Source organism: Priapulus caudatus, unplaced genomic scaffold (assembly GCF_000485595.1).
Source record: "Priapulus caudatus unplaced genomic scaffold, Priapulus_caudatus-5.0.1 Scaffold181, whole genome shotgun sequence".
NCBI classification, from domain to species: Eukaryota; Metazoa; Priapulida; class Priapulimorpha; order Priapulimorphida; family Priapulidae; genus Priapulus; species Priapulus caudatus.
Genome location: NW_014577242.1, coordinates 256,750 through 268,985, shown reverse-complemented (window position 1 = coordinate 268,985; position 12,236 = coordinate 256,750). Strand labels below are relative to the sequence as shown.

Below are 12,236 nucleotides of genomic sequence, written 5' to 3'. Positions count from 1 at the left end.
TTCTAATTACAACACGTCACTAATTCTTTCGACACGTGGCAATTCGAATTACAACACGTCGTTAATTCTTTCGACACGTGGCAATTCGAATTAAAACACGTCGTTAATTCTTTCGACACGTTGCAATTCGAATTGCGACGTGTCGAAAGAATTAAGGACGTGTTGTAATTCGAATTGCAACGTGTCGGAAATATTATCGACGTGTTGTAATTAAATAGCGACACGTGGCAATTCGAATTACCACGTGTCGGGTGGTTGCGTTTATGACGGGTTTCTGCTTCCATAAACAGCGTCTCTTCTCGGGGCGGCCTCATGACGCTCATTTATTTAATGCGCGCTGACAGGAATAACTACTAATGGCGGTGTGTACGTATGGACGTCTCTACGCGTGAGACCAATAGATGCTGACGGTTGAATGAGCTAGGGCTGTGCGGTATGTTGCAGGCATGATGTGCGCGCTCGGAATCATTCTCTACATATCAGCAATAAACGACGAGGCGACGAACTCGTCGAAGAGCGGCAACGATGCCAAGTTCCGCTACTGGTACGGCGTCTCGTTCTTCCTCGCCGGAACCTCGTTCGTATTCTCGCAGGTACGTATATCGGCTGGTTTGCACCGCGTAGCCCTGCGCTGTGCTACTAGAGCGGCGTGCAGCGGCCGCCCGAACAAGTAGAGAATTGCGTAAGCATACGGGGAGCTCGCAGGCGCATGCGTGCCGGTGTGAAGCTATAACCGGCTGACGCGCACCCTTGACAATACTACAGTACCGTACAGAATTGCGTATCAAGCGTTCGTTAAATAATTTATCGCCTGCCCTACAAGCATGCATTCGTATGCCGATGTGATATTTTGACTCGAATTGCCGATGATGCCGTTGGCGTATACACCATATAATATGTCGTGCGCGCGCGCGCACCGCGGCTTTTTTTTATTTATGGATCGCTTTACAAACTGCGTACGAGCTGCCGGCCTCGTAAGTGCCAGCGTCACGAAATATCTCATTATATTTCATGGATTTTGTTGCTGTATTCGAGTGATTACGCGTGTTTTTTCTTTAATATTTTCCGTGTTATTTTACGACTCGTGGCAGATAACGGCGGTCATCAACATCTCGCTGTACCTGCAGCGATACAAAGGCAGCCTGGCCAGCATGTCGAAAATCGTGCCTGGCATCGCGAGCCACGTCGACGTCGAAGGCGACCCGGAAGTCGTCGGCGAGCAGGAGCAGCTGAACCCGAATCACGTGATTCAGGAAGATATGCAGTTTCCACAGGCGACAGTATAACGAAAGGTCATTGTGTGCATGCGTTCGTTCCCGCGTGTTTTTGGTCGTGAGTTCGTTCGCAGGCTCGATCGTTCGTTTGTTCGGTCGTTCGCTCGTCCGTTTGGTCGGTCGTTCGACAATGTTCGTTTGTACGTTTTGCCGTTCGTTCGTTCGTTCGTTCTTTTGTTTGTTCGTTCGTTCGTTTGTTTGTTTGTTCGTTCGTTCGATCGGTCGCACGTTCACTCGTTCATTGGCTCGTTCGAACTGCAGCTCGAAAGGCCGCCGCTGTGCGGCATTGCTGCTATAATGCCTACGATGTCACACGCGTGTCATACATGTAACAGGCCTGACATACATGTTATAGGCATAGGATGCACCCTATAGCTATATCATGCGCGTTACACGCGTGGCATGCATGATACATGCGTCTAATGCTTGTTACACGCGCGTATTATGCAGGTTACATGCGTGGCATGCATGCTACGCGCGTATTACGCATGTTATATGAGCGCCATGCATGCTATATGCGTGCGGTCGACCGAAAGCCGAAGTCAGCTGAATAAAAATCCGTTCGAGGACGATCGACGTTTCGTGATCAGACTTCTGCGCGCCGCGTGACATTTTCGTATTCTTCGCGCCGCAACGTCACTAGTTAGAGGCCGAGGATTTTCTCTCTTATTTTTTTTATTTCTTACGAGGGACACTCTTGAGGTCCGGTTCTCCGGCCGTACCTGGTTACCGCGATCCGGGATTTGGCCGGATGCAGCGAGTACGCTGTCGACTGCGCGCGTGAAGCCAAGGCGCATAGCGTGATGTGTTGACCTCGCCACCGCATTCGCGCCCCCTCTCGCGTGGTGAGAATTGCCTTAATTTGTCGCTCGGCAAGGGCAGAAGCGCGCTGCCCGTGGTTGAAATCAGCCTTCATTTTTCTCTGTGTTCGGCACCCATTGCGATCAGCATCCGCATCTGCCTGGATTTCTCTCTCGGTAAGGGCAGAAACGTCCTTGTGGTGAAATTCTGCTTTGATTCGCCTATGTTTAAGGCACCCGTGTAGTCAGAATCTGTATAGAATTCTCATTCAGCGAGGACAGAACCATGAGACTCGCGTGTGCACAAATCATCGATCGCCTGCCTACCTAGCAGGCGAGAGCGCGCAATCCAAGTACACATCAATGAAGAAACGACACCTTTTGAAATGCATCACATCGATAGGCAAAAAACGCGCGCACGCGCGCACGCGTCCGGCGTTCTAGCAAACGCGGTCTCACACAGGCGTTGTTGCCCTTACCCACTGCATCTATCCTCTGCTCGGTGGACCCTCTGAGACATAGAATTCCGCTCCACGTAGTCGTATAGTACACGGGCACGGAACACCATATGTAAACAGTGGCTTTTTGTGGCGAGAAAAGACGTAAACGAGAAGCGAAACGGCCAAAGAGTGGGAGGGAAATCGAACGAAACAGCGAGAAAGAGGCGATGAATGATAAGAGGAAGGGGAGACGAGACAGGAGAGAGGGGAAAGGGGAAGAGAGAGACGGGGAATGTTGGAGAGAAGAAGATGTGAGAGATAGGTTGGAAAAAGGGACGATGTCGCGTTCATAAAAGACTCAGAGAGATGAGCCATGCAGACGGTCAGTATAATTAAGGACCTCTGAGTAGATTTGCAATTTGCGAAAACGACTTACGTTACCCTTCATTGGGCCATCAAGCAGAAAGAGCACGCAATTTCGCTCAAAGCCGCGCCAATCCTCGTCGGACTGCAGGCAGCAGAAGACGAGCAGAGTGCCTTCCAATATACTCTACAGCGCGCAGCACTCATGCAGATGGCGAGCGCATACATAACTACTATAACAGTCGCTCCCCCGCGGCAGCTAAGCGCGCTGCTGCACTTGCTCACGTCGTTCTAATCTCTAATTCTGCGACCACCCGCCGACCAGTGGTCAGTCCATACCCCAGGTGATTGGTCAGCTGAACTGTTCGCTGCAGAAGACCATATCTCATATATATATATATATATATATATATATATATATATATATATATATATATATATATATATATATTATAAGGTCCTCTCTGGAGCACAGTTCATGTACGAATTACGACTAGAAAGAATAGACAGATTTGGCGCGGAGAGATACTACAGCCGCACACTATATGCACACAGGAGCATATAGACGTTGTCGCGAGTCTATCGATGCGTATTGTAAAGCGATAATGCTATGGCCTGTAAAACCTATTAGGCCTGCTATCCGTTCTATTTTTCATGCGTCACTGACATTCGATAGTAATGCCCGCTCTAAGCAACTTTAGCTTGCTTTGTGAACTGAACAGCGTGATAGCTGCCCGTACACGGTAATCCCGCTCCGATTCCAGGCATATTCAGCGAGATTCCTGCACACGCGAGCGCCCGAGGGAGATCAATGTTGTAAATTGTGCACGCTTATTGAATTCGGCCCGCATCATTTCGAACGAAACTATAATAATTGCCGTCGGCCAAATTGTCGCGAGTTTGTTGAAATTCTGCGTAATATCGCGTCTGCCGCGATCACCTAAAATAATTATTCATATGTGTTTTACTACCGGCCACGAGAGGACTGCTAATTACTAACGCACTAGCGATCTGCATGTGCTGCAGCTGCCTCTATTCTCGTAGAGCCTAGAGTAGCTCATATAATAGAACGTGCTCTGCATGCCGATAATGGACTTGCCGCACAGATGCTCCGGCGAAAGTTGAATTTATGTCTACTGCATGCGCTCGTATAGATCGTTGTAAAAATTAATATCTCGTTATGGGCGAGTTTTCTTATACAAACAAAATAACATTAGTATCACGGCCGGGGCTGAGTACAGACAATGCTTATTTGTCAAGGCGGTCATTTATCGCTCGAAGTTTAAAGGTGCCAGCCCACTTGAATCGTGCCGCCTAGTATTTATTTTGGCAAACAATAGTTACTTTGAATTATGCGCCATGCTCGTCTATAAGCGTGTGACAAGTACATAGAATTGATTCCATGCCTTATTCCATGCCTTTGACAAGAAATAATAAATTATGAGACGAATGCTATCAGCGACATTTGCATTTGCCGCTCCTCATTGCTCCGAAAGGTGTTACAGGTGTCGCTCTCGCGAATTAATTATGTTTAGGCTACATCTTACCGCCATTAACCGTAAAATATCGGCGAAGCGCGTTTTTCTGGGTTTTCCTACGCGTATTATGGAAAAGCGTCTTCAATCCGGTAACGACAATTGCTAATTCTAGTCGGTATACTATTTAAATGGGAATGGCTGTAATTAGTGACGAATTACTTAAAAAATATTACGCGCGGGACGCCATCTTTAATAGCGGGACAAATTTAATCTGTGTCGGTCGTGATGGTTAATGTTGTAACTTTCCACGATGAACTAAATGTCAGCATGAATTGCGGATGCTATCTGATAGATTCGCGTGGTCGTACATGCATGTAATGAACGCGCTACGTGAACATAAATGAACACATAGATAGAGTTAGATATAGCTACGAATGGCCTCTGACTGGAACGAGCGATTGTGCGAAGCTCTCTGCCACCTAGCTCTATACCCGTGTATAGCACTGTTTTGGGGCAAAAAGCCACGCGCGTGCTTTTTTTGAAATCGAGTCCGATTTTAAGCGGCCATGTTGGCTCTCGCCGAGGCCGCTACGCTCATGCGCGCGCGTGTGTACGTGTCAAGCGGTGTCTCACGTGTCTCTCTCAGGCAAACGAGAATGCCGGGTGTATGCGAATATCGGAGTCGCACGAAAAAGCTGTGAATATTCAAACACAGCAGTACGTCGGCGCGCGCCCCCAGCGCGGGCGAGACTCGAAACGCGCTCGTGCCAGCGACGATGTCTTTGCATTCGTACGACGTCGTTGTTATATCGTGTTACAAAGCTGCAACGCCAGTGATCAATTTATTCATTATAGTAATGCGCCGCCGAGCACTGAATTTATCCGTGAATGTCCTGGCCATTTGTAACGAGCATAACCGCTATGCCATACATCATAGGCTATCAATAATTAGTGGAATATGCGCTTTCTTTACACATCCTTGTGTGCACGGATTCCTGCGTGGGTGCATGCGCCCGTGCGCATTTTCGCGTGCTTGTGTGTGTGTGTGTGTGTGTGTGTGTGTGTGTGTGTGTGTTGTTGTGTCTGTGTTTGCGTGTGCGTGTGCGGTGTGAAGTGTGGTGTGTGTGTTGCTGTGTGTGGTGTGTGTGTGTTGGTGTGTGTGTTGTGTTGTGATGTTGTGTGTGCAGTGTGTGGTGTGTTGTGTGGTTGTGTGTGTGTGTGTGTGTGTGTGTGATGTGTGATGTATGTGTGCTGTGTTTGTCGTCCTGTGTGTGTGTGTGTGTGTGTGTGCTGTGTGCATGCGTGTGTGTGTGAGTGAGTAGAGTGACTGAGCGAAGTTGATGGTGAGTGAGTGAGTGGAGTGATGAGTGCTCCAGTGAGTGGTGAGTGACGTGAGAAATGAGTGAGGTGAGTGAGTGAGTGAGTGAGTGTGAGTTGACGTGAGTACGATGTGAGTGAGTGAGTGTAGTGAGTGCACGTGATCGAGTGAGTGAAGAGTGAGTTGAGTGCCGTGCGGTGTGTGCGCGATGTATATCTGAACATGGTCATTAAATTTACGGTGTACATATAATGCCGTAAAAAGTTATCGCATTTTGATGGCGTGAATTCATAATAAACACGCGCTTGCTGGCAACCCATAGTAAGTGCATCATGCGCGTAACTATGGCGTAGTATGTCCTTTGTCAAGATTGCTGGGGAATATTCATTATCAGCCATTTTCATGGTTAAAAGCACGCGCGCACACCAACACACACTCAAACACTCGCGCACGCATGCACAAGCACACATTCGCACGCACGCACGTACGCTCGTTATCATTCCCTATTCGTCCTATATAACGTCGGTGTATATGTCAAAAAATCCCATATAAAGGCTTGAAATTCTGAATAATCAACTTTGTAGCCCGTCGCATAGCTAATGAGAACGAATGCGGGTGCTATGCATCGAGCAACTCGCACACAGCAACGATCACCGCCTGCGCTCGCTCGATGCCATAATTCCTCCAGCGGATTTTCATCGGAGAGAATATCCCGTTATTTTCCACTTGAGATGCAAGCTGTCGCCTTTCGTTGCACAAAGCCGCAACTCTTCCGCCGACCATTTGAAACGAAACCTAATAAGTTGGTACGAAGACACGCTAATTTTATCGAGAATGTGTGAATATAGAGTTTGTTTGTTTTTCTTGGTGGTGAGGGGACTGGAAAGATCTAGCTGTACTTTGGGAAATCGCATATAACTGCAGGTGTTGATCACAACGGGCAGTACATTACTCTGTCTGTATTAAAATGTATATGTATATCTGCAATGTATACTTCAGGACTTTAGCTCTGTATGTATCGAGTTTACTAAGTAAACCCATCTAACTACGATTGATTTATCAGTAGTAATTAATAATTCGTTAATTCATACTTTCCTACGATGAACTGCGGGATACGCAAACATATTTAGATGCAATGATGATTAACACACGTGTATATATGCTTATATGCTATAATTGTACATTTTCCTCATATCTTGTTTACTTCGTACTGTTTTATTACATAATAGACCTCGCTATATTTAATGATCGTTATCATATATGGCCATGACCCGATCGGGGCTTGGCCGCGCCTTTTTAAATATCACGAGTCGCCTTTCACGAGGATGACAACGTGACGTTGTTGATTTGCGTTATTATTTATCAAAGGCGCGCGCATGTGTGCATGTGCCGACGTTCGGCACTGAACAGTGTCTGAAAGGGTTTCACATGGACACACACACGCGCGCGCGCACATATATATATAATATTATATATACGCTATTTATACTATTCATTTTGTGTATAATTATATGTGTATATAGCCCGAGTATTTATGTTACTTGTTTCTCGTTACCTAGCCTGTATAATAAATGTGCCATGATTGCGTGTCATGGCACATCTACACGACTATACCCACACGCACACATCGCTGCTTCTCGTCTGCTAACTTTACATTAACACGCGACTCGGTATATGGACGTGTTGTTTCATATAGGCTGCGACATATTCGCGCAATAGCGCACTGGCCGACGATTTCCCGCGTGGCTCACACGTGCGGCTAATACTGTGATATTGCGGTGTGTAGCACGCATTCGGTAGTTTCGCCCGCGATGTGTTGTCACCGGCCGACAGACACCTATCTACGGGTATCTGACATTAGCGTCACAGAGAGTGTCGTTTTGCACCGGCTCTCGTTGCCATGCGGACAGCCGGATAGAGGCAAGCAGGCAGACACGCAAGCAGGCAGGCAGGCATCAGAGCCTGAAGGCAATGCCGGCAATGCCGGCAGGTTGGCAACTATATACAGGCAGGAAGGCAGGCAAGCAGACAGACAAGCAGACAGAAATGAAATGCAGGCCGACAGGCAGCCGAGCAAGTAGGTGAGCAGGTGAGCAAGTGAGCAAGCAAGTGAGCAAGCAGGCAGGTGGCCAGACAGATGCGCGGGCAGACACGCAATGCAGGCATACAGGCAGGCACGCAGGCAGAGAGAGAGATAGAGCGAGGCTTCAATCTTAATAATAACCACCTTCGTTTTTTCTCGCGATGTCATTATATGGCAGAGGCGGAAAGAGAGAGGGAGAGAGAAGGAAAAAAAAGGAAAGAGAGGCGAGCTGGAATAAAAGCGTTTTTGCCCCATTGAATATGAATCTGTTCTGTCCGTTTGCATTGCACTCGGCATGACGAGCGGTATAACAGACAGGCTACATATATGTAGGCGTGGACCATCAATCAATATCTGCGGGCGATGATGGACGCGCCGGGGTATTGCGAGCACGCACGGCCCCCTTTTTACTACTACAACAACAACAACAACAACAACAAAAGACCTAACTACTACTGCGTGTATATAATTCTCTTGACTGTATTTCTCGGCTAGTCTTCTCGCGAGCACACGATTTTCTGCCCGCGTGACGGTCAGCGCTCGCTCGTGACGGTAAATCCGGGCGAGTTAACAGAAGGCACATGCACTGCGGTAATAGCAAGGTAAAGGCTATGTAGGAAGTGCGAAATCCTCCGGCCTTCACTGTGAAGTTTTATCCTGGTGCGCCTGGATTGAACGAGCGGATGTGAGCGCAGGCCGCATGCAATCGATGTGCGGGGGCCGCGCGCCCGCGAGAGCGATCTGTGAATGCCGACCATATTTCGGGTCTCATCAGCATTCCTATCGCTTCTGCCGATCATTACTTCGAGCGTGTCCCCTCCGCCTCCTCCCGTTCCGGTCCTTTGGTCGCCTCGACTCCGTCTTTACTTTTCGCTCGAAGTAGAGCGAGTTTTAGATTGCTCTCTTTGCCGCCCTTTACCCTATCGTACCTGCTTCTACACGACACATATACACACACGAACGCCACGCCCGCGTCCACACGACAGCGGGCGCCCGGCGGCCGCCATTTGTCGTTAGCTTCTCACTCAAAGAACACGTGCATCTCTTTCTAATTTCCATTCTTCTACTCGTCTCTTTCTTTCTTTATCTCTTTCCTTTCTCGCGTCTATCCCCTGGTCTCGGGTTTTCCTTTTCGTCTCTCCTCAGCCACATAGCACAACCCCCAGGCCACGCCAGGCTAGCACGTGGGCGGACGCGGGAGGACCTACGGAGGGAATCGCACGCAACCGCACGAGCACAGCAGCACGCACGACGGCGACCAGCGGAGCGGGCGATGGCAGGAAAGGCCGGACAGCGGTGGCACACACACACAGCACATTCGCTCCCCACCGTTGCTTTATGCTCTACAACTTTTTCCTAAGATTCGCGTGTTCACTTTGAGTCATTACGTTCTCAAAATGATGATCGGACCGAATCTCGATTGGGGCAATTTCTTTTTGCGCTTAATGAGCAATCGGTTTTAATCAGAAGCTCCAATCACGACACCTTGCCGCAACTTACATGCTCGATGATCCCGATAATGCATTCCGCGTATGGGGAAGGCGAGTGGTACAACGCATGCAGAATTACAGCAGTAAATGAAGCAGGGCCAGACACAGCAATGGCAGATGCCACTACCGGGGCGTGCATGAACGGCGGCCGGCATGACGAAAATCACATGAATATATATATATATATATACATATATATATATATATATATATATATATATATATAGATAGATATATAGATAGATAAAGGCATAACAAGCGACAACGACCGATGTTTAGACGTATTTAATAAAATTCTATTATAATTCTTGACATAGAGATGGTAAAAAGGGACATTCACGGTACTTATGTAATAGCAGTATGGACGATGGAGAGACACGATTTCGTCATAAATAAAGGTACACACGCACGCGGACACAGAGACAGATACACATACACACACGATGCGATAACACCGCACAAGTAGTAAGCGCACAGCACAGCGCGCCGTGCAAACACAATAACAAACGATTACCGCGTATTAATTTTGTTTAACGATCTTATGGAATTTCTTAAGCGTCACTCGCGCCCGCAAGACGGACGCATCGCGACGCGAGCTCAACTAGACACTACTAGACGACGGAGATCATCCAGCCTGCGACACCCACCCGTGTCGCCTAGCGACATCTGACGGTTGCGTTTGGACTTGTGACACCCATTCGTCACAACTCGGCTGATCATGATTTCGTATCGCAATTTTAGCTTCGTCTGTACAAGTCGGCATTGTCGGACATGCCCGGATTATTTACCGTGGTCCGCATCAAATGACCTGGTTCAAAGGGTCAAATCCGAGGACAAATTGCGGTGGAATTTATCAATAATAACGTTTATAACTAATACGTTACGCACGCGCGCGCACACACACACGCACGCGCGCGCGCGCACGCACGCACACATACAGGCCATAGAGATGCTACTGGCTTACACACGCAGCGCAAATACTACAAGAAGTGCGGTGGACCAGTGAGTACAAGCTAACCATTAATGTTTGCCAACACTGCTGGCCGTTGACGGACAGGCTGGCTGGTCGGCGCGAAACTGAACACACACGCGCGCACGAACACGCACGCACGGACACACAAACACACGCACACGCGCGCGCGCACGCACGGACACACAAACACACGCACACGCGCGCGCGCACGCACATAATAAAGAGTTTCCAGACAGTAGTCGGAAAACTAACGAAACGACAACGTGAACGACGGCATTGCCATGCGCGACGCACGCGCGAAGAAACCCGAAGAACGACAGCGACGGAGCCCGTTTGAGCTACGCGAGATCTCGGGATAATTTACTTATCACAACTATCAAGTAACATGAGCAGAAGAAAAAAAGCGCAACAGAATCATTACTGCATGATTTTTTTTTGTTCCCTCGCGACGTGGATCACGTTCCACGTTCGTTCGAACGGGAAAAACGTAAACGACGGTTTTTTTTTACCCAGGTCTACTTCAGAACCTGGTACCGTATCCTCATAGGCCGTAGAAAATTTCTTCTCGCAACATACGCTCTGATATACACACAACGTATACTTGCACTACAACAACAATTGACACATGGGACTGACTATACGTTAAACACGATTATTGCTTGTGTTCCCTACAGGACTACAGAGGGGTGCGCGTGCGAACTAGAAGAGGTGTTCCCGACTGAAGTACTGTCTCTATACAAGACATTCATGTCTAACGCTAATAACTTATACACAAAATATCACATTTTCATAACAAAAACAACGCCGATCTGAAGGACCTCTAGCGGGGGAGAAGAGGTCAAACGGGGGTTAACTTAGCTCATATATAAACACACGAGATGTAAAGCGAATACACCGACCGACTGATATTGGAATGTTAGAGATATAGATGGGGTATAGCGGAGGGAGGGAGAGAGTAATAGAGGACGGGACGAAGAGAGGAAGGGAATATATTATGTATATATATATATATATATATATATAGTGGAGAGATACACGCGCATCATAGACGGCAGTGCTGGCATGTACGACCCACCCACTGATGACTTTCTGCCGCGATAGAAACTGTTGGCCTAGGACAAATTGCCTAGACACGCGCTCAAGCCGCGTCGCCACCGGCACACCGCTCAGCGACAGTACGATAGCAAAACAGCATCGCAGCTTAATCATAGGCTAAATCCCGGTTTAAAACGGAGAGCACTCGTTGCATTCGTGCGCTAAGCCAGTTTTCTCGGCCACTGGAGAAAGTGGCGCGTACGTTTAATTGCAGGCAGTAGCAGTCGCTGCGTCGCTCATGCCAGCGCGCATGCAAATAAGTAAATTATTGCTGCCGCGCGGCTCCATCGAAATGAATGCTAATCCGAGTCTCGCACCCTAACCGAAGGCCAACGCCCCCCCCGCCGCGCCTCAAAAGAAGGCTCGCTAAACAAAACGCTTAACAACGAGATTACGCGTGCGTGTGAAACGCGCACTAACACAGAGAAGCGGTAGTCAAACACGGCTATAAAATCGAAGGGGAATATTCTTCCTCTCTCATGCAACCCGATCGTACGTTACGTCGAGTGAATAACAGGTAAGGGGGAAAGGTCCGAATAAAATGGAAGAGTAGGTCGAGCGTACGCGATGAGAGGGCGGGGCGGGCGGGAAATGAGAAATCGAGAGCAATATGACGGATATGAGAGAGAGCGAGAGAGGAGACGAAGCCGAGAGGGAGAGAGCGAAGGAGAGTGTGAGAGAGAAAAGAGTAACGGTGAGCAGAGGATAACCCTATAAGCAAGAGCAGACCCATACGCCCGCCACGCATGTACACACATCACACTCCAAACCACACACACACACACCACACACACACACACACACCGCACACACAACACACACACACCACACACACACACACACACACCACACACACAGCCACACACACACACACAACACACGAGCCAGGCAGCGCCATCCGCCAGCCACGAGCACCCAGTGT

At 48.5% G+C, this 12,236-nt stretch overlaps 1 protein-coding gene across 1 annotated transcript in view; it reads left to right on the top strand.

Annotated features, from left to right (window-relative positions):
• Positions 1 to 1,336, top strand: part of LOC106806828 — a 16,976-nt gene extending 15,640 nt beyond the window's left edge. The window contains exons 4-5 of the mRNA XM_014808949.1: positions 445 to 593; positions 1,092 to 1,336. Coding sequence (XP_014664435.1) covers positions 445 to 593; positions 1,092 to 1,286 — 344 coding nt within the window. The 3' untranslated portion in view covers positions 1,287 to 1,336. The remainder of the gene's footprint in view (positions 1 to 444; positions 594 to 1,091) is intronic.
• Positions 1,337 to 12,236: the final 10,900 nt, after the last annotated feature.